Source organism: Aspergillus pseudotamarii (assembly GCF_009193445.1).
Source record: "Aspergillus pseudotamarii strain CBS 117625 unplaced genomic scaffold BDV38scaffold_33, whole genome shotgun sequence".
Taxonomy (NCBI): Eukaryota; Fungi; Ascomycota; class Eurotiomycetes; order Eurotiales; family Aspergillaceae; genus Aspergillus; species Aspergillus pseudotamarii.
In genome coordinates this window covers 1-25,871 of record NW_022475047.1, presented here as the reverse complement: position 1 = coordinate 25,871, position 25,871 = coordinate 1, and the positions used below count along the sequence as shown (strand labels likewise).

Below are 25,871 nucleotides of genomic sequence, written 5' to 3'. Positions count from 1 at the left end.
GCCCATGTCTAGAAGCAGAGGGCTTGGTCCGCTGAGCCTAGGGTCAGGGTCAGCTATTATTCGGGTGCATCAAATGAATAGAGATAAAACAAGGCAAGAATGAACATCACTGTTATCCAAGCCATCTCAGCCTCAAGACTGAAGATAGCTAACAGCGTTCTTTGTCGAGGGAAGACAACCCCTGGGAATCCCCAGGCACGCCTATCAAGACACCAGGCCAATTTTCTGGCGTGCCGTTGAGTGATATGACAAACCTTGCCCTCCGTGACCTTTTCTCCAATATATGAAGCGTGAAGGCCATCAGGGCCCGACAATCCCCTCAATCAGAATGGATAACGATAAATTTTTGACCGAGGGAGAAATAGAAATAGGATGAGCGGGCGCACGACTAGAATGTCAGCACCTGAGGCCTCAATTGAAAACCGAATGCGCCGGATACAGTAGGGAGCCAATTCCGGCTGCAATCTCGATGAGAAGTTACTGTGACCAGAGGATCACTTCGGCATTCAAGAACCTTGCTTGACTGGTATATGAGAGTGGGAATACTCCCTCCATTGATATTCAGTTCACTTTTCACGGTCGATTCCACGGGTCTGAGGGCGTGACTCATATTCCGACTGATTGACCGTGACTTTGAGCGCCATACTAGAATGGGTAAATACGGCCTCCGAGGTTTCATCAGAAAATTACCCAACCAACAAGATTGATCAGCGCTCTTCGCGTGTAATTGGTTCAATTGCAAAATGTCCAAGAGGAGAGGTGTGTTTCCTGCTGGTTACTGCAATTTAACATCACAAGAATGACCTACAGCTGTCTCAGTAGTATTCGGCAGTAGTTCGTTGAGCATAACATGCATCGCTGACTAAAGAATGTACCTAGGGTTGTGTTTGGCGGTATCCGAGAAAAAGCAAGTCATGAGACACGATATTCTGAAACGGAAAATGTGAATCTTCAATGTGTAGACAAATAAATAGGTAGCTAGGTAAATCGACAACCTCTTAAAAAGACACATCATCAAAAATCTCCAAAGACACGGGAACAGTGGTGATTTAGTAAAACAAAAACAATCATAAGACAAATAGTAGCCGCAAATGAATACTACCTAGGCACAGGGGAAAAAAAAAAAAAAAAATCCAAAACTGACCCGTGCACGCACGTTGTCACAAAACCTCCGAACCTAATCTGACAAGTACGGCTAACCCGATCCACGACTCCAGAGAATCATGTAGTAATCATAACGTGAAGCGAATAAAATGCCTCATGCATCGTCCTGCACTCCAACTCGAAGCACCTGCCTATTTAGCTTAGCAACCTTAGCGTAGCTTAGTTGAGCTACAGCCAATCCCCGTCCACGGTTGACCTCCCCGTTTGCCCACAGCGTATCTTTGCAACGTTATTCTCGCTTACGACGGGTACCCGCTATAATATGGAGTACTACTATAGTCCTGCTACTAATCCGACAGGACGACGACTACTGCTACTAATCAAGACCCTGATCCTCCGAGAGGAAATAATCACTCATACTGAAGCATAGCTTATTCGCATCCTGCGCCACGAAGCCCGTCCGGATTGGCTCGAGCTTAAGCTTCGGGGAGGAGAAGGGGGACAAGAAAGAGGTTAAGTTGCCAAGATGTTGCCGATGCTGCTCAGCCACCTCCATCCATTGATTTTTGTTTGGTGTCTTTTGGTGATCCTTGCAAGCGAGATGATCTCTTTTGACGTTTGCATCTGATCATCTGGGCGGTTTTGTTACGTTTTGTTCCCCTACGTCAGAGAGGGAAATGGGAGGGAAAGCCACGTGTGATTTTTGACCTTCGATCAATTTGGATCACAATGTCTCCAACATTGTGTATCTGAATCGAACAATGTATCTAGGACTGTTTAAAAACAAAATTTTATAGAACTAGTTATAAAGTTGACTCGGGAAAAAAAAAAAAAAAAGAGGGAAAATTGTCATAGCTTTCCACACAGAAGCTCCAGCACCAGCCACAACCTGCCCCGAGCGTCACCCTTCCCAATTTCTTGACACTTGCCGGATATTATCTCAAGACCACGACCCAATATTTAGCAAACCCGTACCTTAGTTCGGGTCCAGGCAGCAAGATTGCCCATCCATCCCAAAGGGGGTAACCCGGCCGGATTGAATGAATGGAAAAAAAAAGCACCAATGTATGAGGGAATTTGCTGCACCATTCCATGTCACCGTGTTGCCGCCCTCACTAACACGGATAAGGAATGTATGTACCTGGTATTAATCACAGCAGAAAATTGGGGAAAGGAAAAATTTCCTTTCCCACAGAGTAAATTAAAAAACAAAAAAAGCTGTTGCAGCCAGCTGAGAGGGGAAAATCCCGCATAGTAAACTGTTGGTGTGTGCATCTCTTACCGATTCTATCCATGCAGCGATCTCAACTTTGTTACGTTAGTGAGTTCGTCGTTGAGGGTTACTGACTGGACTAACTTCCCAATATGGACAACCTTCCTTAGTAAAACTCCCGGAGTAGCATCGATGTCATAGTATGGTCTATGCTTGTGGCTGTGGTGTTGTTTTTCTCTTGTGATGCCGCTTGCCCTTTTTTGAGTTTCTTTTCTTTTTAATTTATTTTTTTTCCCCCTTACCTTTTTGTCATTTCCTCTTGGAGACCCTCTACTCACGTATAAATTCAACCGTCACCCATCCACCATGCTCGTCGATCCGCTCATACTCCTCAAGGAATGCTCATCGACGGTGAAAAGTGGGCTTGTGAAGCTTGCGTCCGCGGACACCGTGTGACGACTTGTAAACATCATGGTGTGTCTCGCTTTCTTGTCTACATCCTCAACATATCTAACTGTGAGAAAAACCACAACACCCAGATCGACCGCTAATCCGCATCAACCGGAAGGGTCGACCTTTCTCCACCTGCTCCGTATGCAACAACACTCCCTGCCCAACACCAGAAGAGCATACCAAGCTCAAACGCGAGGCCGAGGCCAAATCCTCTTCAAAAGTACAATGTGACCAAGCACCACCACCTGAGACCCCTTTCAACCTTTAACCAAAAGAGAGAAAAATAAAAGAGAAATATGGCAAAAGAAACTCTCAATGAAAAGAAAAAAAAAAAAAAAAAGATCACACATAAGCCACATACCACACCACACTGGGAACATTTTTGTATAAAAACACAGCAGGCTGATGTTGGGTTGTTTCTTTGAGTTTCGCTTGTTCCAGAGAGGTGCCGCCAGAGTCTCTTCGCGTTCGAATTCTGTCTTAGTTCCCATTGCACCGAGACCGTCGTCGAATTCGCCGAGCCCCCAGAGTCGTCCCCAGATCATGACTGGTTCGAGTCCCGTCGTGTCTGCGCCATCGCAGCAGCAGCAATCGCAGCACCAACAGCAGCCGTTTCATCTGGAACAGCACCCGTCGTTTGCGCGTTCGAGTATGGCCCTGCCGTTTACGGGTGGCGAGTTTGTGACGCCGGCGCTGTGCTCAATGGGTGATGTGCCTGTGTCATTGTCGATGATTAGTCCGTTAGATGCAGATCCGACGGGGCGGTTGTTGTTTGGGGAGGGGCCATTTGGGGATGGCGGGTTCTCGTTGGAGGATTTGGATGTTGGGGCGTTGGAGAGGGAGGTTCTTCAGGAGGATTGGTCATGGTTGTCCGAGGATGCGCTCTGACATTTGTGGTGGGGTGGGATGCGTAGGGATGGGCATTAAAAGGATTTACGACGATGATGACGATGATGAGTGACGATCTTGTGATTTTACCTTTGGGTGGGTTCTTCCTTCTTTCTTGGATTTAGCTTGTATGCTTAAAGGGGGGTATTACATTCTGTCATGCATATATGTTCATGTCAGTGCCATAGACCATATGGTCAAGTACATATGTCTGCGATAATGAGACCAATGCTATGCTCATTGAAAAAAAAAAAAAAAAAAAAAAAAAAAAAAAAAAAAAAAAAAAAAAAAAAAAGAAAAAGAAAAACAACAACAACAATAGGACTTCCAACTTCTATACAGCCGAGGCGAATGCTTGCTGCATGATACTATGCTAGGATGTGCAGCGGCCAATAACAAGACGGATACTAACAATAGCCAGACCGCTAAAACCCCCCCAAAAAAATAATAAAACCTCAGCTCCAGGCTCCCCAATGCAAATGACAGACATAAAAGATACCTTCTGTGTGCGTATATACATCTGTACAACACGAAGGTCTTGCGGCTGATTGTTGAACCGATGGATCGAACTATACCTCCTGGATGTAGTTGGCCGGCACACTCTTGGTCACGCCCCCTCTTTCCACGTCCGCCCATCCGTCACCGCCATCCCGGTTGACCAGCACAAACCGGTCGCCTTCCACCATGCTCCATTCCATGTCACTGCGAGCCTCGTAGTCGTACAACGCCTCGACGTACTTCAGCTTCTTAGCGCCCCGGCGAGGTGCCACGGCCGGCCCAACTTTCTTACCCACCCCACTACCTGCAACGGAGGCAGATGAGGTGGAATAAGTGGACCCCGGGCGCTCAATCATCCCGGAGCTAGTCGCAGGGGCTGCGGACGCCGCGGGTGCCGCTTCCACGTAGGAGGCTGGGACGAGACCCTCAGCCGAGCCCATGCGGACGCGCATCCATCCAGATCCATCTAATTAGGGTTGAAAAGTCAGTAAGGCTTCAACGTTTCGATTTAACATGTGGGAAGGCTCACCATCCGGTTCCAGAATAGTTACATCATCCCCATCTTGAACGGTTATTTCGTCGGCTCCTCCCGCTTGGAATGGATAGATCATCTTCCCGCGTGGTTCACTTGGCTTCGTTGATTCAGCTACTGGCGGAGCCTTGACGTATTGCGCAGGGGGTGGGGCTAAGACCCTATTTCTCTTGGGCTTGGTCTCCTGCACAGGGGCTGGAGTTGCCGCCGTTTCTGGCACCGGGGCTGGAGCAGCTGATTCGGTCGGACTAGCCAACGCTGGCTGGCTGGCAGCGTTAGACATCGACCGGTTGGCACTCACGGCGTACCCAGAACTTAACGAGTTCATCGTATCCTTCCGAGTTAGGGAAGGCGCGGCAGATGAACCAGTAGTTGTCGGCTCAAGGTCGAGGTGTGGTGTAGAGGAATTAGCCTGTTCTTGCCGTTCCGCTTTAAGCTTCTTCTTCTCTTCCTTACTCTGCTCCCCAGGACATTCGGCGGGGACTTTCATTTGGCATTTGCTGTGACACGTATATCCGCAATCCCGACAATCAAATCCCTTCGCCGAGAGTCCCCATATCCGCTCCCCGCAGAGGTCACAGTTGGTCGGGATTTTGAACGTTTGCGACTTGAAGTTGTGATTCTTGGCACCCAATGAGAGGTCACCAACTACTGACATAATAGTAGATGTTTCGACCTCGGCAGTGAGCTTCTTACGCTCTACTTCATGCAAAGCGCCTTGCAGGTAGAAGATAGATCGGACTATATCGACCTCGCTTCGGTTGTCTTTGCCTTGTTGGATGTTGTCGCGGATCCGCTTGGACGTTTCGACGTCCCTGCGTTTCTGGTCGGCCTCAACTCTCAGTTCCCGAACCTGCGTTTTACTCTTGCTGAGCAGGTTGCGCAAGAAGACCTTCGCAGTCTCATCGGTGACAAGCGCTTCGTCATCGTGCCAAACGGGGCTCGGCTCAAAGCTCATATTAGGCGGTTCCTGTGACTGGCTGACATTGTGGCGCAAGAACATAAGTGAATCGAGGTGCGGGACATTCCGTGGGATCTCGTTGAGTAGATGGGCCATATGTTCCATACTCTTAGATAGAGAAGATTTTTCCAGTTGCGCTGCAAGTGACCATAGAGAATTCAGCTTTGATACGCGCATTTCGTTGAGGTTTTGCAGGCTCTGGGAACACTATTAGCTCTGTGCTTTTCGATCCCCGGAACCTCTTACTTACATCTAGTAGCTCCGGGACGTATTCATGGTAGAACCGTTCTTTCAACTTGTTCGTCACGTTTATACTGATGAGGTACGTATTCTGCCTCGGTTAGCAACGGTCTTCGGGCAGACTGATGTTACCAACTTTAACATTGTTCATCTCCAAGATCTGCTGCTGATATGCAGCTTGAGCCTTGGGCTTGCTGTGATCGAACGAATTCTCCATCTTTTTCCGCCTACCCTCCACTTCTTGGCACACCCCATCGTATTTGCCCTTTGCTTTCTTGAGGTCACCGTAGGCGGCATCTCTTTCCTTTTCTAGTTTCGCATGGAATTCGACGTGAGACTTTCTGATTTCCTCGTATTGTGCCGCAGCTTGTTTCAGAGGTTCCGCAACCTGAACAAGGAGGTCTGTAGCGAACTGATCACGTTCTCCCGCATGCGATTCAACGGCGGTCAGGTGGGTAGTCCAAGTGGTAAGCGAAGCGCTTTCGAGGGAGCCGGGGGTCATGGTTGGAGTATCTCCGACGCTTAATGTGCTTATTTTCTTGGCCTTGCGATCCTGGTATTTTCGGCAAAGACCCGTCAGCTTGGCGGCGTACTCCTTTTCGATGGCGCTCCGTTCCCGGTAGAACTGTTGTATCTCGTCGAGCCATTGTACCCCGTGGGAAACCTAGTCAGAACAGATATTAGTGACTGTCTGCTTGAGTCAATGGTGCCACACCTGGGTTCAGTGAAGCATGGCGGTAGGTGTGGGAAGTGACCAAGGAAACATACCCAATTGTTGACTGGTTTGAACGCATCCTATTGTAGATTCGCATTAGACTTATCTTTCTCATCGCATCCGTGCCGTGAATACCTTTAGTTCCGCTCCAAATTGCGGAGCCACATCGGGTGTTGCCATTGTAGATGTGACAGCCCCTCAGAGATCGCGCGCATGAGACTTTTCGATGTCAAGGACAAAGCTGAAGATGAATATCGGTTAGAATTAGGCAGCTATGATTGGGACTGACTTGGCCACGTACCTCCACGTGCTGTCTTTTCTTGCGCGACAGGAATTACTCGTCGTGACTTTGCTCTGGATATAAAGGAATGACCAACCGCTAAGCGCATCCGTACCTGACAATCTATCTACCTGAAGGGGGCCATGCGGAAGCGGGGAAGATGGCTGGAGTAACGCCGGTGACAATACCGAACGACTTTCAGTTTCTCAGGCCACGTTGGCGGCTCTCAGACGCCCACTAGGGCCAAGTTAAGCGTAATATTACGTCATGCCTTCCTGTACCGAACCATTCTCTCCACCGCCTTCCGTAGGACGTTAGACGATAACCGCTCGGTCGTTTGCCTAACCAGGAATAGTGTGTTTGCAGTATGCTGGGCGGTACATGTTGGGTTTTTTGGCTGTCGTCACGTCCCTCTTAGGAATATACCTACCAGGCGCATCTATCGCTGCTGTGTTACTCTTAGCTTCTGCGTCCGAGGAGGGTTGTCTCAATACCTAATCTTCCCAAACCTCTTGCTACGGAGAGGTCCACTTTCTCTTTCACCCACGTCTCCTGTTCGATCTTTTCTGTTCCAGCGAGCTTGCTTTACCCCGCGGGCCGTCTCTTCACCGTCTTGATCGCTTCTGACACCCTTTGTCTAATCATCTGGTTTTCTCCATTTCGCAAAGCTCCTTCACGATGTCCGCAGAACAACCTGCTGAAGCTGCCTCCGCTAGTAACCCTCTGGCAGATCGCATCACGACGGCCGATGGATCGAAGCCGGAAGGTATGCAATATTTTCAATAGCAGTCGCCAGACGTGATTCATGCGATGCCTGCTAACGTCACCTTCGCGCAGTAACCACTGAAACGACCGACAATGAACAGGCCGATGGCGCTGCCGCACAGTTGGGCGGCTCCGAACTTAACGAGCCTGAATACACGGTCGAAGTCAAACTCAGCGATCTCCAGGCGGATCCTAACAACCCTCTTTTTTCCGTGAAGAGTTTCGAGGACCTTGGACTGTAGGCGACACCACGTGCTTTGGATTTGCCATTCTATCCCCGCTAATGACGTGCCGATCACCAGGGATCCTCGCATCTTGCAAGGACTGTCTGCCATGAACTTCCGTAAACCCTCGAAAATTCAAGAAAGAGCGCTCCCGTTGCTCTTGAACAACCCTCCCAAGAATCTGGTCGGCCAGTCCCAGTCGGGTACCGGAAAGACCGCTGCATTCGTCCTCAATGCTCTAAGCCGTTTGGACCTGTCAACAGAACAGGCGCAAAAGACACCCCAGGCTTTGATCTTGGCTCCAACTCGAGAGCTGGCCCGTCAGATCGTGGGTGTTGTCCAGGTCATGGGCCAGTTCCTGGACGGTCTTAACGTCTCCACCGCCGTTCCTGCAGACACTAACAGTCGCCATTCGAAGATCGAGTCCTCCGTTGTCGTTGGTACTCCGGGAACAGTCATGGATATGATCAAGAAGCGTATCATGGTTGCGAATAAGCTGAAGGTTCTCGTTTTGGATGAGGCGGATAACATGCTCGACCAGCAAGGTTTGGGCGATCAGTGTATTCGTGTCAAGGCGTGAGTTCCTAAGGGCTCCTTTTCTTTTGGTACGAGCAATTCCAGCTAACCGTACGCAGTTTGCTGCCAAAGGATATCCAAGTCGTTCTTTTCTCCGCCACCTTCCCCACCCACGTTCACCAATATGCGTCCAAATTTGCCCCGCAGGCCAATGAAATTACACTGCAGCACGAAGAACTGACCGTCGAGGGTATCAAGCAACTTTATCTTGACTGTTCCGACGAGGAGGATAAGTATAAGACTCTTGTCCAGCTCTACGGTCTTCTTACCGTCGCTTCCTCTATTATTTTCGTTAAGGTTGGTGGCCCGGCTCATCCACCCAGTCGCATCTAACAGTTGATAGACACGAGCATCCGCCGTCGAGATTGAAAAGCGCATGGTCGCCGAAGGTCATACCGTGGCGTCTCTGACTGGTGGTATCGAGGGTTCTCAGCGTGACGCTGTTATTGACCAATTCCGTGCTGGCCAGGCTAAGGTGCTGATTACGACCAACGTGCTTGCCAGAGGTATTGATGTCTCTACAGTGTCCATGGTTATTAACTATGTGAGTCGAGATGATGACGCGCATTGATAGAAAGAAGTACTAATCTCGTGCTCAGGACATCCCCGAGCTTCACCAACCTGGCGCGCGGGAACGCCAGGCGGACTTCCAGACCTACCTGCACCGTATCGGTCGCACCGGACGTTTCGGCCGTGTCGGCGTCTCCATCTCATTCGTTTCCAACCGGGAGGAGTGGAATATGCTCAACCAGATCCAACAATACTTTAACTGCACTATCCAGCGGGTGGATACGAAGGACTGGGATGAAGTTGAGGATATCATCAAGAAGACTATCAAGAATACCCGCGCCCAGGCCCAGTTCGGGCGGTAAGGTGCGAGGGCTGGGCATGATGGCCTGTATTGCTTCCATTGATGGCTTATATGAAGATTTACGAGGTTTTCTTATGTGGAGAAAAAGTTCCCGAAGAATAATAGATACCAACGACATGACCCGATTCTAAGGAACCTAATTAGCTTGTAGATACCTTATTGCTGTACGGAGTACTTTCGTCAATGATTGTAGTAGTAAGTACTCCTAGTAGATACGGAGAAGTCACGTGTAGTAGAGCTTTGGATCACTTGACTATTTGTAGCTCTAGCTCAGCTCCTGCAGGAAATCCTGAAGAGCATGTAGCTCGAAGCTTATACGGAGGTCTTCTTTATAAGGCAGTAAAATATCCGGCAAAAATGTAGGGCTATTCAGTGAGTTGACTTGGTTGATGAGTGTAGGGTGTGCATATATATATATACATTTTAACGTGCCGGAGTATCTGATCTACTAACAAATTCAATACACACGGAGATAATCGAATATTGATTGAGTGATTGGTAGCTATCAGGTGACTTCCACCGACAAAGACCGATTAGGTAGCAGTTTTGGTTGGGTTTGGATGTCGAGTAACGTGGTTCCAATGTAGCAGTCGACAGGTCATTCCAAAATCCTTGGAATGAGGGGGTTTTGATTTGCCGCAACCCCGCGTTGCTTCCAGTCCAACATCATCTTGCATCTAAAAGACAGGGCACCAAAGACCCCTTTGGAATGTGTGCACGAGGTAAAATAAAATTTGGTCGTGAGTTTATAGGGACAGATTTTAATATGGGATATATCTTCTCAAGCTTATCATTTCTGGTGGAGAAGATAAACTAGAGAGATAAGTCGGTCACTACTATCGAGAGAGGGGAAAAACAAATGATAAGGCGATACGATACGATAAGGTGCGGAGAGACCAGAGTGAAAGAAGGTTCAAGTCAATGATTACAGTACCAATTCACAGGTCACATGCAGTAAGGAGGGAATGCAAGCTGCAAAATGAATGAGACCATCTTCTCCTTCCCTCTTTCCTGCTTTTCCTTTTCATACGTATATATCCCTTAATCCCCCGTTCAACTTCCTCCTTTCTTCTCTACTTGTCTCCTCCCATCTCCATCCCTATCCTAACCAACACCAGCCAATATGACCACAGATAGCCCCGAAACGACCAGGGCTGACGGGACGACCGTCCAGGCTGCCCCTTCACCAGAATCTCATTTTAGCACACATATCGTCGTAAGTGCCAATCCATAATACTCCATCGCAAAGATCCCCCACACTGATCTACGATCTAGTTGACAACCTATCCCGGGCAAAGCGGTATAGATCCCGTGCCCCTAAACTGGGGTGCAAAGGATGCCAAATCCCGTGGTCCTGTGGTGGTCTCACGCAGCGGGCCATTGCTGAAACGACGCAATGCCATGGGTGCCCATGGCGGTAGCTACAGCATCTACAATGCCCTGGCCATCGCTGCCGGCGACCTTCCCCCTGACTTCCGTCCGGACTTCAAGAATAGTGAACCCACCTTCAACTTCCCCTGGCAGCCCGCCTGGGCCGACAAAGACAAGATCGTGTCAATGGACCCCTACGGTCACGACATTGTCAACCAATTCCGGGATGAGTTGAACGCCGGTTGGGACATCCGGCCTACCATGGCTGTGACCCGCGCTAATATGAAACTGGCGGAGATTGGAGAGGCAGTGCGAGACGGACAGCTGGACGTGGATGGTTCAATCGTGGTAGACTCCTCGGGTGAAGTCCGGGTGACGAAGGTCGCCGTCGAGCCGGTGTGGTATCTCCCGGGAGTTGCGGACCGATTCGGCGTCTCGGAACCTATCCTGCGTCGGACGCTCTTCGAACACACGGGTGGTAGTTACCCGGAGCTGATTACTCGGCCGGACCTTAAGATCTTCTTGCCACCTATTGGTGGTCTGACCGTGTATATCTTTGGACCCCCCGAGCGTGTTTCCGATGAGAACGTGAAACTGGCCTTGCGTATCCACGACGAGTGTAACGGAAGCGATGTCTTCCAGTCTGATATCTGTACATGTCGGCCCTACCTGGCGTTCGGTATCCGGGAGGCGATCCGCGAAGCCCAGAATGGAGGCAGTGGTGTTGTTATCTACTTTCGAAAGGAAGGTCGTGCCCTGGGCGAGGTTATCAAGTACTTGGTGTACAACGCCCGCAAGCGTGGCGGCGACACGGCAGATAAATACTTTACGCGGACTGAGAACATCGCCGGTGTGAGAGATGTATGTCATTACTTCATCATTATACTGCCTACCATCACCATACTGACAATCTATCTAGATGCGCTTCCAAGCCCTCATGCCCGACATCCTTCACTGGCTCGGCATCAAGAAGATCGACCGCATGCTCTCCATGTCCAACATGAAACACGATGCGATCGTCCAATCAGGCATCAAGATCCTCGAACGAGTCCCCATCCCCGAAGACATGATCCCCGATGACTCCCGGGTTGAGATCGACGCGAAGATCAACGCCGGGTACTTCACGACGGGACGACAGTATACCATGGAAGAACTGGCCGAGGTGAAGGGACGCGGATGGGAGAAATGGGAAGATATCACGGTAAGCCAGCCCCATATCCTTGTTTAATCACCGTCCACTGACATTTGTATAGCATTAAACTGGGCTCTCAACTACACTCACATATCAAAGTACGAACTGGACGATGACTGACGACGACCTGACTTTCGAATAAGTTCACTGATGGAGGTTTCATTGCGCCATCTTATGCATAGTTAATTAAGCTCTATAAACGAAAACTTCTCACCTTGATCCTTTCTGTAAAAGTTGTATAGAGTCCCTATGACCGTAATCGTGGATGTGATATACGTGCATGATATATTAAGTGTATATATATACATATAGAGAACTATACCCCAATCTAGAAAGTAAGGAAGACAGAAAATCATTCACCAACGACCGGCAACACTTCCGAGCAATCTGCTCTACCCCGAATGACCGAATTCCCATTCCAATGTCAGAGAACCACACTCCAAAACCAGCATGAAGGACAAACCACCCAGTAGAAATCACGAATTGGAGATCTCGGCCCAAACCTCCGTGGAGCGTGGACGATAAGCGGGCAAAATCTCGGTATTGCATCCCGAGCACGGAAACTCTTCCTTCATTCCCCCGCTTTGCGATGAATATATAAGATCCTATTATCCTTTGAATGATATTTGGTCAATTATTAAAATATCTCCTTTCACATTCCTCCGTTGACTATCCTTTTACATTCTACATTTATTATAAATTTATAGAACATATTTTTTTTTACTTCCCAAGCAAAAAGAAAGGAAGAACAAAATGGGCTCCCACGTCACCCCGCAACCCCACGTCCCCAAAGCCGGGGTATGGTGTCCCGCCATCACATTCTTCGACCACAGCACCGACACAATCGACTTCGTCGCACAAAAGCAATACTACTCTTACCTCTCCAAGACCGGACTAGCGGGACTAGTCATTCTCGGCACAAACTCCGAGGCCTTCCTCCTGACCCGTGAAGAGCGCGCCCAATGTATCGCTGCCGCTCGGGAAGCCGTCGGTCCCGATTTCCCGCTCATGGCGGGTGTGGGTGCCCACTCCACAAAGCAGGTGCTTGAGTTAGCGCATGATGCTGCGGCGGCCGGTGCGAATTACTTGCTTGTTCTCCCACCGGCGTATTTCGGGAAGGCGACAACGCCGGCCGTTGTGAAGAAGTTCTTTGCCGATGTCGCGCGTCAGGCCCCGTTGCCGGTTGTTGTGTATAACTTCCCTGGGGTCTGTAACGGGGTTGATCTTGATTCGGAGACTATTACGGCTATTGTGCGCGAGTCTGCCGCCAGCCGGGGAGATGGAAAGAGCAATGTGGTCGGTGTGAAGTTGACTTGTGCTTCGGTGGGTAAAATTACGAGGTTGGCGGCTACACTTAAGCCGGAGGAGTTTGCTGTTTATGGTGGTCAGTGTGATTTCCTGATTGGAGGGCTTAGTGTTGGATCTGCTGGGTGCATTGGAGCGTTTGCGAATGTGTTCCCCAAAACTTCGGCCAAGATTTACGAGTTGTATAAGGCTGGAAAGGTGGCGGAGGCTTTGGACTTGCAGCAGAAGGCGGCGCTAGCGGAGAGTCCGTGCAAGAGTGGCATTGCGTCTACCAAGTATGCTGCCGCGATTTACTCGGCACCCTTGGCCGGAATTGAGGGGGCCGAGGAGAAGGCGAAGCCGAGGACGCCGTATGAGGAACCCGCAGAGGGTGCTAAGAAGACGGTGAGGGAGTTGATGGACGCGGTGGCCAAGCTTGAAGTTAGCATCTAGTCGTTCGGTGGATATGCGCGAATTCTGGTGAACTCAAACAGGAAACTCGGGTTATCTCCACGAGGGCCTTCCGAATGTGTATAGTTTGTTGTTTTTGATAGTTATATTGCGATAGACCCAGTGTACTTCGTTCATCCAATGATTAGAAATCGGAGAGTCATGGTTTCATGCGAGTGGAATGTTTACTATGCTTTCAAAAGGCCTCGTCTCCACGTGGGGGAAATTTCGCCGAACCGTCTCCGAGTGAACCCCATGGTTGTAGTGAGATGGTCGCAAACATTTCTGGATAGACTAGACGTCCAGGGTTAATCGTGTATAGCTAGGCCTATGAGTGAGCTGGTGCCCGGTGAAGGTGAGCCCTAAGTTACAACTTGATATATAAAGTATCTCAATAAGCTAACCCTGAAACCAATAACTAAAGCCTTTGATCGTACTGAAATTAGCACCGCATTCGCCCACAACTGTAGGTTTCTAGAAGAGGTAATTCCTGGGCAATATTTACGCCACTAAAGAAGAGCTGCTGTGGGCTTGGTTATGTGTGGGGTGTGAAGAAGAAAATCCGCCGATAAATCACCGGCGGTAAAGGCCGTTGCATCGGCTCCCCGCTTCCAGCACGACACTTCTCCGGCCGGGGTAGCAGTGCGGGAACAATCACTGTAAGCACAGGGTACATTGCAGATCTTCGAAATGTCATACCTGATCCAAACAACTTTGAATGGGACAATGGGATCTAAAAGTGTCGAGAACGAGCAGATATCGGTCCAGGGACCGGGCCTATCACCATAACATATGATGTACTCCGTACCTTAAGGTATTATCCCCACTATCCTTATGGCAACACCTTAGCGCTTTTAGGGCAGTGGGAATTAATTTTCTAGTACGCATGACGTGGGTATGCCGTCCAGCTAACCAGCAATCGCGGTGGTCAGACCGTCTGACATCCACACCCGGTTGAATTGAGTTCTCGGCTTCATCCACTTGGAGCCTTGGAACCCCGAGGCCATGCAGCCTAGCCTTTCCCATGAAGGGAATACCATGCATGCATCGCCATCAACGGGGGAAGTTTGACGAGGAAAGTCAAATATAAATACCCCAGTCACGTCCCTCTGACAGAAAGAATCCCAGAATTGAAATCCAGGACGCTATCCATAGCTACTCCAAGAGACCTGACGAGATGCATATCAAGCCATTCATCCTTCCTGCCCTTGCGGCAGTGGCGCAAGCTGCCAGCTATTCTGGAGACCTTCGGCCTCAAACCCACTTCTCTCCACCTTCTGGCTTCATGAACGATCCAAACGGTCTCTTCTATGATAGCAAGAGGGGTGTGTATCACTTATACTATCAGTGTACGTCTGTCCCAGTCAGTCAAACCACTCACGTGTAATAACCAGTGATTAGATAATCCTACAGCGACAGTCGCTGGGAATCAGCACTGGGGTCATGCCACCAGTCCTGATCTATACCATTGGACGAATCAACCTATCGCCCTCGCTGGGGATAAGCCTGAGGAATATATCTTTTCAGGCTCTGCTGTGGTGGACAGCAACAACACCTCGGGATTCTTTCCCGATCAGGACGATGGGGTCATTGCCATCTACACAGTAGATACCCCGACACTGGAAACACAGCACATTGCTTATTCTCGCGACGGTGGATACACTTTCACCAAGTATGAGAACAACCCGGTCATCGACATTGGCTCGAAGCAGTTCCGTGACCCGCAAGTGGTGTGGCATCCCGAGACCCAGCAATGGGTGATGGCTATTGCCTATGCGCAGGACCTGGTCATTGGATTTTATACATCGCCCAACCTCAGAGACTGGACCCATGCGTCGAACTTCACTCAGAAGGGGCTGCCGGGCGACCAATTCGAATGTCCCAACTTGGTCAAGTTTTCGGTGGATCCCGCTGTGTCCAAAGAGACTAGCAAGTTCGTCCTTTTCATTTCTGTGAATCCTGGCGCTCCTCTTGGGGGGTCGGGAACGTTCTATGTGGTCGGCGATTTCAATGGCACCCATTTTACCTCTGAAGTTGCCCAGGAGACACTTTTTGATTTCTCCAAGGACAATTACGCGGCTCAGTGGTATTCTGGTATTCCTGAGAACGAGCCTCCAGTTTCCATCGGATGGGCTAGCAACTGGGACTACACCAACGAAGTTCCCACTGGCCCGCTCGAAGGCTGGAGGAGCGCCATGACTCTACCTAGAGCACACACCCTAACTAAGGTCAACGGAGCCTGGACTGTGACTCACAGCCCGTTTGAGGGCCTTTCTCCTCTTAAGAGCAGACAGCTTGTGAGCAAGAGCCTCCACTCTGGGGACGTAAAAGCGAACTTCTCTGGGGTCCCATCGAACGCGGTATATTTCGACGTGACGCTAAAGGGCATCGATGTTGCCAAGCCTACTGGACGGGTGAACTTTAACTTCACCTCTTCTGCATCGGGCGAATTCCTCGACGGAGGGGTGATCCTGGATGATGGTTCTTTCTGGATCAACAGAGCTGGAACCCATCTTTTCACGATCGAAGATAATGGAAATTACACATCCTCTTCCACAACCACTATCTCGTCTTTTGGCAACGGTACATTCAGCTTCTCGGGCGTTATTGACCGCTCTGTGTTTGAAGTCTTCCTTGGTCAGGACGGGATCCAAAGCGGAACCATGACTTTCTTCCCACGCTCCCCACTCGATACCTTGGCTGTTTCCGCAGAGGGTCTCAGTGATCGGGCTAGCGTTAGTGTTAAGGCTTGGGGTCTTCAGAGCGGTTGGAACTCAACGACAGCCAGTAAGAGGTTCCACGCCTGAGTCGGTTGGCCCTTTCAAGTGTCTCAGTTCATGATGCATGATTATAAACTTGTTATCGCATGGATATATAATTAAAGATTTAAGGTTAGCATTGATTTACTACCAATGGTCTCCGGCTTGTATCCCGTACACCGTAATGTTAACAATACTCAATATTCCGTACTTTGGGTGGATATCGGGTATGGTCAATTGAGGGGCACTCTGCATTAGTTTGGGGTTGCTTCTCTGCGTTCCAGAGCCGAAGAGACCCAAGATAGTAGTAAACGGCATGATGTCAGATCACGTGCCGAACGAGGGCTTCATTGGCCGCCTTAGGCGGTAGGTAAGATTACATGGTGGAACAATACACCCCCTTTACCGGCCATGGTACAGGTACCCAAGTGCGTAATACCATGACCGCGTCTCGGTTTGCCGGAACAGCAGTGTCCCGCGATCATACGACGCTTAGCACCGAATCTTGGCCGAGGGTCAGTCGCCATCGCTGTCAGGCACCACTTTGTCCTTCTTCCAACAATGTACAGAACAGTGAACAGGTGACTCTGTTCTGGCGACGTGGTTTCCAATAATAAATCTGTTATCATTTGATCCTTGTCTTTGCAGCGGCGAACACACAGAGAAAAAGACCACAAGAGACAGGGGAAGGAAAGAAGAGATCTTATCTGCTGGGGCAGCGTGTTCGACCTGTGGTACCGTTCCATGTGAGAGGGTCTAAGCCGCGTACTCAACCACCCAACGCCGCCTTCGATAAGATCTTGGGAAACACTAAATTTCGGCTCGTTTTCTTTTCTGTTTGTCAAGACCCCCCAACGTGACTGACTAGTTCAGTTCGTTCTGTCATGACAAACAACTCCAACTTCTCAAGTTGATCACTCCTTTTACAACTTGACTTTCACATCAATTGCCACCCAATATAGCGTCTCTCTCCTTTTCGATCTCTTAAAGGGGTCTCTCTCGATTATCGCCCCCCCAATCATTCTCCACAGCTCAAATTTTAGCGCGTTCGGTTCTGGCTGATCATCAATCACCTTTCAACTCTAACCCGCCACTAGCCGGGTTTGTTCCCTTTGCCTGAGGTATGCACACCCTAGGTTACACTACCTGGTACTGTTGTCCAGAGGAACCATCCACCTTTCTGCTCCCACCTTCGTTGTCAATATCCGATGGTTAATAGGAGCAAAGGATTGTTTCGCGATATTTCACCGAAGCGGTTGACAGAAACGCCGCAAACCAACTATCAGCCATAGTGGCTTGATGGTCCAGACCCTGGCGGCTGGACACAATGGCTATGCCTAGCATGGGCAGCGATTTCCAACTCTTCTCTCCCGCCCAGTCTTCGGACAGAAGAGAGTCGCAGTCGGACTCCATGGCGTTTCCTCAATCATCCCCGGAGGACTCGGGCCAGGATTGGACACAATGGATGAGATGGGATGACCACTCCTTCCCAGAGACCACCAACGAAATCTCCCAACCTGCCTTCGATTTTTCATTTACCTCGCCCGGCACCTCTATCCGCAAGCAGAGCCTCGGTGCTGTTCAGAAGTCCGACTTCTCCCCGGAAATTTCACTCGATTGCGTGACGAATCTTCCGTTTGATTCCTTCCTAGGCCAGGATGGCGGTGGTGGGCTTCCCCCTCACCGAAGTTCAAATGCTGGCACGGATATGCAGTCTGCTCAGTCGACCACATCTGGATCGCCTATGTCTCTAGCAGGTGCCAAACGCAAGTCGGGTAGCGATGACGATGGATCAACCGTTAGCGGCTCAGCACCACCCGGAAAAAAGATGCCTTCGAAGAAACGAGCCCACAATGTGATCGAAAAGAGATACCGAGCCAACTTGAATGAGAAAATTGCCGAGCTCAGAGATAGCGTCCCCAGCCTACGGGCTTCGAGACATCTGGTTGACGAAGATGACGGGGAGGGTGTTACGCCAGCCAACAAGCTGAACAAGGCCTCTATCCTTTCCAAGGCAACAGAGTATATTCGACATCTGGAAATCCGTAATAAGCGGCTGGAAGATGAAAATACTGCTCTCAAGAACAGGTTACGACAATTGGACAAGGCCGTCGATCAGAATGTGACATCAGCAGCCTCGGTATCTTCACCGAGCAATTATACCGAGTCTGGTGCCAGCTCGTCACCGAGCGTCTTCTCAAACGCAGAAGATGTTCCCAGTGACCCCTCCCCGACCTCTCTTCATCCCCCAGAGGGTATGATTAAGGTGCCCGATGCCTTCAAGCGTATGCGGGCTGCGGCTCCGAGAGACGAGTCGTGGTCACAGTCTTACATTCAATACCCAAGCAGTGGTAATGCATCCCCTCAGTCGGGTGGGCGTAAACGTTCTCACTATCCTAACAAATACATGCTGGGCGCGCTTGCCGGCCTTATGGTCTTCGAGGGAATGAGTTCAGAAAAGAAGACAGAGTCGACAGCAAAAGGGCTCTTGGCTATTCCGGTCAATTTCTTCAACAACCTGCAACTTCCACCGAGCGGGTATTGGGTTGCGGCTGCTCGCAGCTTTTGGTATTCATGGCACGCCCGCGCTATTTCTCACTTTCTCATCCTTGCCACTCTCGTCGTCGGCAGTGCGTTCATTGTTTTCGTTTACCTTTTCAACTCCGGTGGGCCCGGGCTTCAGTACTCCTCTTCCAAAACAGCTTCTGCCACGCTGTCGTCGAGCAACTTCCGGCGTCAGGCGTGGCTAACTAGCATCCAACGGGTCGGAGTACCCCGGCATAGATTTTTCCACGAGTGGTATGTTGTCACGTCGAGATGTTTCGAATACGTCCTGCGTTGTTTACTCGGATGGAAGCTCTACTCATGGGCTACAGGAATTACCGAAGAGGATGAAAAGGGTCGAGTGAAGACATGGGACATCGCGATCGATGCACAGCTCGCTGGTGGTGACGCTGAGGTTAGCAAAAGTCGTCTTGTTTTGACCATTTTCGCTGCTGGTACCCTCCCTCGAAGCCCAATGCGAATGATGCTCAAGGCTTTCCACTGTCGCATTTTGCTTTGGCGCGTGGGCGACCCAGGCTCTTGGACCTTTAACGTCTCCAATGACGTTGCGCGTAGCCTGGCACGGTACCAATGGGACCTTGCTCGCAAAATGAACTCATCATTGCCAGAGGACCACCCGGATGCCCTCCCCAGCCATCTAGCCGCCTTACTTGAGCTTGATAGTGAGGAGGTCATGATCGATAGTGTTATCCAAAGAGCTGCAAATCTCACCTGGAACCGTCCCACCCAAGAAGGAACGGATGGTGATGAAGCCCTACTTGATGTTGTGGAAGAGGATCCTGCCATTCAATCCTCGTTGGATGCACTTGCTGCGTGGTGGTCTAGCCATCTATTACAACGTGCCCTTTTGAGATACTTTGAGGCTAGTGCTGGCGGCCAAGATAGGAGGAAGAGCCGCGATTCTTTCAAATTTAAACTCCGAACAGCTCTCAATGTAGCGCCTCAGCCGTCGGCGGCGCATACGCGTGCTCTCGTTATGCAAGCTGTTTTCTTCGAACAAGATCGCGTTGCGAATATCAACATGGTTCTTGCAGCACTGCCTAAGGACAAAGGAAAGATCAAGAAAGCACAGGCTTCGAACTTCCTCGACTCTTCTCTTCCCGCATCTGTCCGTGATGAGATCAATATTGCCGTGCGCTGTGCAATGATTGCAGCCATCTTCACAGCACGGACCACCGGGGATACCTCCCTTCCCCAGTCCTTCACGATGCAGAAAGCCATTTCCTGGTTTAACCAGCTACCTTTGGACCCCGTTGAGCTAACTCTTCTTGGATTTGCCGCTACCTATCATCTTCTGCACGTTCTGGCCTCGGATACCGAGTACATGAATTCGTCGGATTCCTCAGTTCCCTCTTCACCTGTTTCCAGACATCGATCGTTGTCCTCTGGCGATGAGTCCGACAGACCAGCGCCAGCCCACAATCCGAAATGCTCACCCCCTCTTATCCCCAATTTAAGCCGTGTGGCTTCGGAGCTATCGTACTGGGCGAAGAACGCGTACAACCCGGCTTTCTACGGATTCACTTCTCATCTTGTCGGAGTTGTTGACTCAGAATGCAAGTCCCTGTGCCATAACGCGGGGGTCGACTTGGTCGACTATTCTCGTATCCAAGACGAGAGACGGGAGGCTATACGGAATAAGGACAAGAAGAAGTCACGCAAGAAGTCAAGTGAGGGCTCGCGACAAAGCAGACAGGCGACCTCTTAACAGACAACCCGCCCAGTCCCCCAGACTGGAAGCTTCGCGTGAGGTTGGGGCTTGAAATTATAGGGCTTACCTTCGTATGCATGCATTACGGTTGATGTCGCTGTCTAAGGGTTGGTTTATCTCATGAATTGTTAAAGGACGTTCGGTATTGCACAATGCGCTACTTTTGGTATTCGGGTGTATTTTGTGAGTGATGGAAAACGGGGATCGGAATATATACAACAACTATCGGTCTATGGCGTTTTTCGGTTGATCTCCGGCCTCTTTATGTATCTTCCCTCCGGCGTCACAAAAGGCCGAATTAGACTAAAGCAGTCCCTCTCCTATTTGGTTGTTTGCCTGTGTATAATGCTTAATAACATGTACTGCGTGCAAGCCACCGTCCAGATATTCGGACTTACATCATTTTATTTTTTTTTCTCGCTCCCGTCGACCCGCTCCTGTCCGTGGACGTTCTCATCGGGGAATTGGTGTATTTTTAACTTCTGTATGGCGATTTGCTAGTGATGAACGATGGTTCCCGGATCGAGTTTGAAGCTACGCCGCATGCGGCTGGCCTGTGTGGCTGAAAGTTTAAGCCACGCGGCGATCAGGGTAAGTTAAGCTTCCGTACCTGCCACCTCGTATAAGGCTGACGCAAGCTGCTCTTCAGTCTGTATTGATCGTGTGATCCTGGTTGGGCCAAATGACATCTCAGTGACGTTCAAGTTCACCACTGAAATGTAGCTTGGGCAACGTTGACCAGCATGTCATCACTGCAACAACCGTGCCATATCATCTTCCAGGACACGCACAAGGACAGAAGCTGCACTGCGCTTGCTGTCAAATCATGTTGACTGATGGTGGGGTGCATGGGTCCCCGAACGCTGCCATCATGAAAAGACTCGTGACAGCCAACTCGTCATTTGGAAAGCCGAATAAAGCCTGCGCCCCCTTAAGAACTCCCATGGTTACCTGAGGGACTTGCGCAAGACACCAAAATCTAAATGTATAAAACATCATAACGTTACAATAATATCTCGAGTCTTGTTTATTCCCTAACTACAAATACTTGCCGAAACAATTGCCGCTTCTACCTTTACGCAATCTTCCACTGGTGTCCGGTTCATGACGTTGCTCTTCCATTTGTAGGATGGGTCTAGTTACAACATTCTGGCCGTGAGTCAGTAGTAGCCAAAGATGTTGCTCAGCCTACGCTACCTAGATAGTATAGAATCTAGTTGACTAAATCCTGATCACCAGTTGAAATCTCATGGCGGGCAATGCCACGTGCTGGGAATGAAGGGGCTCCCCCAGGACAAATCTATGTCGGCAACTCTCCTACGTCATGGTCCCAAATTTCCAGGCTCTACGAGATAAAAGCGCGCTTAGAGGGGCGAAAGCTACGCTGGTAGCTCCTGCAGAATAGATTGTGGAGGTCTCGGGTGGTTGCGGATGGTGGGTTTAGACCCTCAATTTTCTGTATCTCCGTTTGCGGCGCGGTGGTTTCATCGACCCAGTTGACTGCAGATCCACCCCTTGCACCTGACCAACCGACAAGGGAAGAAAGCAATGACTCTATTTGTTGAACTAACCTTCAGGAATTTAGTCTATGTCGTCAGTTTGTTGATTTGCTGAAGATACAGGCGGGGAAACAACAGCACCCCTCTCAGGTCCAGACCAATGGGTAAACTTCTCATTCCAGAATCCCCGTTCCCCACATTCTTGGTTGTAATGACCTTCTCAGGAGCACTGTTCTCAATTTCAATGAGGCTTGCTAGAATGCGGGTGCGCCATCTGTCTAACCTGTCACGGTGCTGTTCATGGATGACTGTAGGCAACATGCATGACGGCATCGTTAAATATCTGCCGTGCACAAGGCCCGTGTGTCATGGCAACGCAAACGCATTGTTCTAGTTCTCGTATATTTACCTCGCCATAGACAGCCGTCTTGGTAGCTGTCCAGCTTGAAGGGAGGCGTCACCGCTGACTCGAGGTGGTTGTGCGGCTTTAGCAGCCCTTTCTGATTCTGACACTCGAGCTTCATAATCATATAAGCAATTTCGAGAAATGGGAGTAGATCGGTTAGGGCCGGGGAGGCAACACAGCCCATATGATCATCCTCCTATGAACCCTGTGCTGGCCACGCCTCTGTATGTCCTGGGCGGGTTTTTTGTTGTTCTATTCCTCAGCCGCTCTATCATAAGGCTACGACACCATCGACGTCTGCGTGAGATTTTCCGGCAAGATAAACAAGAAAAGTTCGCTCGAAATGGTGCTCTTTCAGCCTTTTTTAACAAGCATGTCTTTTATGCACCGTTACTGTCGCTGCGTCACAGTCGCGAGTTTCGCCTTCTGGGCCGTATCCATATGGGGATCATCCCACTACGATTGGAGGCTGTTCTACTGCTCTCATACTTTGTGCTGAACATCATTTTCTTCTTTGTACTTGCCAACTGGTGGTCGGGCTATGATGAGACGATGTACCAACTCAAATATGCCGCTGGCCACCTTTGTGTGATGAATTTGCCCGCACTTGTTCTCACTGCTGCTCGTAACAACCCCCTTATCCCAATGCTAGGGTTGCAGTTTGACACATTCAACCTGATGCACCGATGGATCGGGCGTCTCATCATTGGCGAGGCCGTAGTTCATATGGCTTGTGTGGTAGCAGGGAAAACCAGAGAAAGTGAGTAAACCGTGGCATCTGCCTTAACTTTATTGGATGACTAACTGGTATCTAGTGAGTATGTCGGAGTTGACACATGTCCTCTGGAACACACCCTTCTTCATAGAAGGATTCGTTGTAAGTCTATCCCTGGAGACAAACTTGTCGCATAAGATTTAACGGGGCGGAATGACGGCAGGCTTTGATTGCGTTCATGGTGATACTGTTCCAGTCCGCATCTCCCATCAGACATGCCTTTTACGAATTCTTCCTTCATCTACATATCCTACTTGCAATAACGTCGTTTGTGGGACTCTGGTATCACCTCCGTGGATTGGCTCTGCAAAATGTTCTGCTGGTCACACTCATTATTTGGGGCCTTGATGTCAGTCTATACCACTTCCTTGCTCCTTTTCTTTCATCGCAGATTTGAGCTCAATCGAAGTCAAGGCTAACATACCTTAACAGAGAATTGGGCGCTTGGGAAGTATCATCTGGCGCAACTTTGGGCGACAACGGACCATGGCTACCGTGGAGCTTCTTCCTGACGATGTAGCTCGCGTTGATATAGCCCTGGCGCGGTCATGGACATTCAAACCCGGGCAATACATGTATCTTTACATGCCTGCCCTTGGTCTCTGGACATCGCATCCATTCTCCATCGCATGGACAGACGACCGACCAAGTTTAACTGAAAAGCGCGGATCTAATGATTCGCTCAGCATGTTGCTGGGAGGCTCGCAGCGTGAAGTTATGTCCTTTCTAATTAAGCGACGGGACGGATTTACAAATAAGCTTCTCGAGAAGGTTAACAAGTCGGTCGAGGGAAGATTCACCGCATCCGCTTTAGTTGAAGGTCCTTTCGGTATGTCGCGCATATGCTATGCCTTCCCGAGGCTTTGCTGATTATCTATGTAGGCGGTCTCCATTCCCTATCTTCTTACGGGACAATTCTTCTAATTGCAGGCGGTATTGGAATTACGCACCCAATGTCCTATTTGCATGAGATCATGAGCGGATTTTCCCAGCAGTCAACTGCTGTTCGGAAGGTCAGCCTGATCTGGGTCATCCGCAGTATTGGTAAGTATGCCCGGCGCACATCAAAGCAACCTCCGCTGATGTTCTTCTAGACCATCTGGAATGGATCCAGCCGTGGATGACATCTCTTTTCAACCATCCGGCGCTTCAGGTACCGGACGAACAAAAAGGCCCGACATACTTTCAGTTCCCCGAATTAACTCTTTCTATTCAAATCTACATAACGTTAAGTGAAAGCACGGACGAGTACTCACTCGATGAGAGCCCTTGGACCAATTCCGCACCTCCAAGCGTACCAATTAGCGTTGTCTTTGGCAAGCCATCATTCGACCAAATCCTCGAAGGCGAGAAGACGCAACAGATAGGGGCGATGGCAGTCAGCGTGTGCGGACCAGGCGGGATGGGCGACGACGTTCGCAAATGCGTTCGGGATAACCAGGGGACGCAAACTATAGATCTATACGAGGCGTCGTTTTGCTGGTAGACACAGATATTTGCTTTTCTTGTTCACTTAGCTGGTCATTATCCACACTACTGATATATCCTGTTTCGAGCTCTAGCTTAGATTCTACATTGAAGGTCAATGTTGCTGATACCCGATGGTACACGTGCACTGCATAGTACTACATAGCTCTTCCTGACGGGGGCAATTTCAATTTCCAAATATCTACTGAACTCCAATAGGGCAATTACGCCCGTTTCCCACAGCTGATCTGCAGGATGCTCAACCAATTACATGTGTGAGAAGAGACTCAGCTTCCCCCTCACAGCAAGTATCACTCCATATGGGGTAAAACAGCTCCCCAACTGCAGCGGTGACGGTAATCCGACTCGGATTTCCGCAACGTCGGCAATCGGTTTTTGACCGACGGCAATTGACCACACCGGAAGTATAAAGTATACCCCAAACACAAGAACAATCCGGGATACAAACTCCAGCATACCAACCTCAATTCCTCTTCCAAAAAGGAAACACCCAAATAAAAATAACCCTAGTGGAAACGCCACCAAAGAAAAAAAGAAAAAGAAACAAAAACAACCCCAAGAAGGGAAGAGAAGAAGCGAAGAATACAGCCCACCCAAAATGGCACCCAAATTCCGCATTCTCCACATCGGCGACAACATCAAATACAACCACGATGTGTACGCTCGCTTCTCCTCAGAGTTCGAAATCATCCAGCCTAGCGCCGAAGAGCGCGAAAGAGAAGAGTTCATGCGGGCCCTGAAAGAGCGCCGCTGGGGTGACTTCCACGCCATCTTCCGGCCCTTCTGGAACACGGGAGGCGAAATGGGTCGCTGGGACAGAGAGTTGATTCCGCTTTTGCCCAAGAGCGTGAAGATCATGGCTTCCGCCGGGGCTGGGTATGACTGGGCGGATGTGGATGTCTTTGCTGAGCATGGTATGTGTCTCTTGTCTCTCTCATTCTTTGGCTGTCTCCATTTCCCGTTCCGCTTTTTTCATGTTTACTTTCCCATTTCCGGCGTGCCGGGTTAGAGCCGAAGAATGTGACTGGGGAATAATATATTGTGGGGTAAA

The 25,871-nt window shown here is 49.8% G+C and overlaps 8 protein-coding genes across 8 annotated transcripts; 7 read left to right on the top strand and 1 right to left on the bottom strand.

Annotated features, from left to right (window-relative positions):
• The first annotated feature begins 2,302 nt into the window (after positions 1–2,302).
• Positions 2,303–3,923, top strand: BDV38DRAFT_249215 (putative Cu-dependent DNA-binding protein). Its single transcript, XM_032054812.1, has 3 exons — positions 2,303–2,791; positions 2,857–2,990; positions 3,212–3,923. The coding sequence occupies exons 1-3, from the start codon at positions 2,716–2,718 to the stop codon at positions 3,656–3,658; spliced, it is 657 nt and encodes a 218-aa protein (XP_031912600.1). The 5' UTR covers positions 2,303–2,715; the 3' UTR covers positions 3,659–3,923.
• Positions 3,924–3,930: 7 nt separating this feature from the next.
• On the bottom strand, positions 3,931–7,272 carry BDV38DRAFT_249209 (putative actin polymerization protein Bzz1). The gene is made up of 6 exons (XM_032054811.1): positions 6,906–7,272; positions 6,740–6,845; positions 6,658–6,684; positions 6,026–6,553; positions 5,900–5,980; positions 3,931–5,847 (listed from the first exon to the last, which is right to left on the bottom strand). Exons 2-6 carry the CDS (start codon positions 6,782–6,784, stop codon positions 4,627–4,629), a joined length of 1,902 nt encoding a protein of 633 aa, XP_031912599.1. The 5' UTR covers positions 6,785–6,845; positions 6,906–7,272; the 3' UTR covers positions 3,931–4,626.
• Position 7,273: 1 nt separating this feature from the next.
• Positions 7,274–9,695, top strand: dbp5 (ATP-dependent RNA helicase DBP5). Its single transcript, XM_032054810.1, has 6 exons — positions 7,274–7,650; positions 7,722–7,887; positions 7,952–8,449; positions 8,509–8,746; positions 8,793–8,993; positions 9,049–9,695. The coding sequence occupies exons 1-6, from the start codon at positions 7,563–7,565 to the stop codon at positions 9,319–9,321; spliced, it is 1,464 nt and encodes a 487-aa protein (XP_031912598.1). The 5' UTR covers positions 7,274–7,562; the 3' UTR covers positions 9,322–9,695.
• A 748-nt stretch (positions 9,696–10,443) lies between these two features.
• On the top strand, positions 10,444–13,620 carry BDV38DRAFT_271896 (putative GTP cyclohydrolase II; the record flags this gene model as incomplete). The annotated part of the gene is made up of 4 exons (XM_032057392.1): positions 10,444–10,536; positions 10,596–11,552; positions 11,611–11,892; positions 12,631–13,620. The coding sequence occupies 4 exons, from the start codon at positions 10,444–10,446 to the stop codon at positions 13,618–13,620; spliced, it is 2,322 nt and encodes a 773-aa protein (XP_031912597.1).
• Positions 13,621–14,207: 587 nt separating this feature from the next.
• On the top strand, positions 14,208–16,580 carry BDV38DRAFT_109170 (glycosyl hydrolase). The gene is made up of 2 exons (XM_032050950.1): positions 14,208–14,966; positions 15,019–16,580. Exons 1-2 carry the CDS (start codon positions 14,795–14,797, stop codon positions 16,422–16,424), a joined length of 1,578 nt encoding a protein of 525 aa, XP_031912596.1. The 5' UTR covers positions 14,208–14,794; the 3' UTR covers positions 16,425–16,580.
• An 833-nt stretch (positions 16,581–17,413) lies between these two features.
• Positions 17,414–20,783, top strand: BDV38DRAFT_109139 (basic helix-loop-helix domain-containing protein). The gene has a single exon (XM_032050948.1). The coding sequence runs from the start codon at positions 17,704–17,706 to the stop codon at positions 20,647–20,649; it is 2,946 nt and encodes a 981-aa protein (XP_031912595.1). The 5' UTR covers positions 17,414–17,703; the 3' UTR covers positions 20,650–20,783.
• A 1,808-nt stretch (positions 20,784–22,591) lies between these two features.
• Positions 22,592–24,942, top strand: BDV38DRAFT_109142 (ferric reductase family protein). The gene is made up of 6 exons (XM_032050949.1): positions 22,592–23,317; positions 23,373–23,434; positions 23,496–23,681; positions 23,765–24,161; positions 24,215–24,376; positions 24,427–24,942. Exons 1-6 carry the CDS (start codon positions 22,699–22,701, stop codon positions 24,816–24,818), a joined length of 1,818 nt encoding a protein of 605 aa, XP_031912594.1. The 5' UTR covers positions 22,592–22,698; the 3' UTR covers positions 24,819–24,942.
• A 476-nt stretch (positions 24,943–25,418) lies between these two features.
• On the top strand, positions 25,419–25,829 carry BDV38DRAFT_283744 (uncharacterized protein; the record flags this gene model as incomplete). Its single annotated transcript, XM_032060098.1, has 1 exon — positions 25,419–25,829. The coding sequence occupies one exon, from the start codon at positions 25,419–25,421 to the stop codon at positions 25,827–25,829; it is 411 nt and encodes a 136-aa protein (XP_031912593.1).
• Positions 25,830–25,871: the final 42 nt, after the last annotated feature.

What these genes read in the sequence shown, in the direction of transcription:
- dbp5 (XM_032054810.1), top strand. Translation starts at nt 7,563, where the DNA reads ATGTCCGCAGAACAACCTGCTGAAGCTGCCTCCGCTAGTAACCCTCTG. An exon ending in CAGTGTATTCGTGTCAAGGC is followed by an intron (nt 8,450 to 8,508) that starts GTGAGTTCCTAA and finishes AACCGTACGCAG; the next exon opens with TTTGCTGCCAAAGGATATCC. An exon ending in CCTCTATTATTTTCGTTAAG is followed by an intron (nt 8,747 to 8,792) that starts GTTGGTGGCCCG and finishes AACAGTTGATAG; the next exon opens with ACACGAGCATCCGCCGTCGA.
- BDV38DRAFT_109142 (XM_032050949.1), top strand. Translation starts at nt 22,699, where the DNA reads ATGGGAGTAGATCGGTTAGGGCCGGGGAGGCAACACAGCCCATATGAT. An exon ending in AGCAGGGAAAACCAGAGAAA is followed by an intron (nt 23,318 to 23,372) that starts GTGAGTAAACCG and finishes ACTGGTATCTAG; the next exon opens with TGAGTATGTCGGAGTTGACA. An exon ending in TTTAGTTGAAGGTCCTTTCG is followed by an intron (nt 24,162 to 24,214) that starts GTATGTCGCGCA and finishes TTATCTATGTAG; the next exon opens with GCGGTCTCCATTCCCTATCT.
- BDV38DRAFT_109170 (XM_032050950.1), top strand. Translation starts at nt 14,795, where the DNA reads ATGCATATCAAGCCATTCATCCTTCCTGCCCTTGCGGCAGTGGCGCAA. An exon ending in GTATCACTTATACTATCAGT is followed by an intron (nt 14,967 to 15,018) that starts GTACGTCTGTCC and finishes ACCAGTGATTAG; the next exon opens with ATAATCCTACAGCGACAGTC.
- BDV38DRAFT_109139 (XM_032050948.1), top strand. Translation starts at nt 17,704, where the DNA reads ATGGCTATGCCTAGCATGGGCAGCGATTTCCAACTCTTCTCTCCCGCC.
- BDV38DRAFT_249215 (XM_032054812.1), top strand. Translation starts at nt 2,716, where the DNA reads ATGCTCATCGACGGTGAAAAGTGGGCTTGTGAAGCTTGCGTCCGCGGA. An exon ending in GACGACTTGTAAACATCATG is followed by an intron (nt 2,792 to 2,856) that starts GTGTGTCTCGCT and finishes CACAACACCCAG; the next exon opens with ATCGACCGCTAATCCGCATC. An exon ending in AGGCCAAATCCTCTTCAAAA is followed by an intron (nt 2,991 to 3,211) that starts GTACAATGTGAC and finishes CGCTTGTTCCAG; the next exon opens with AGAGGTGCCGCCAGAGTCTC.
- BDV38DRAFT_249209 (XM_032054811.1), bottom strand. Translation starts at nt 6,784, where the DNA reads ATGGCAACACCCGATGTGGCTCCGCAATTTGGAGCGGAACTAAAG. An exon ending in TCAAACCAGTCAACAATTGG is followed by an intron (nt 6,554 to 6,657) that starts GTATGTTTCCTT and finishes TGTTCTGACTAG; the next exon opens with GTTTCCCACGGGGTACAATG. An exon ending in ACGTCCCGGAGCTACTAGAT is followed by an intron (nt 5,848 to 5,899) that starts GTAAGTAAGAGG and finishes TAGTGTTCCCAG; the next exon opens with AGCCTGCAAAACCTCAACGA.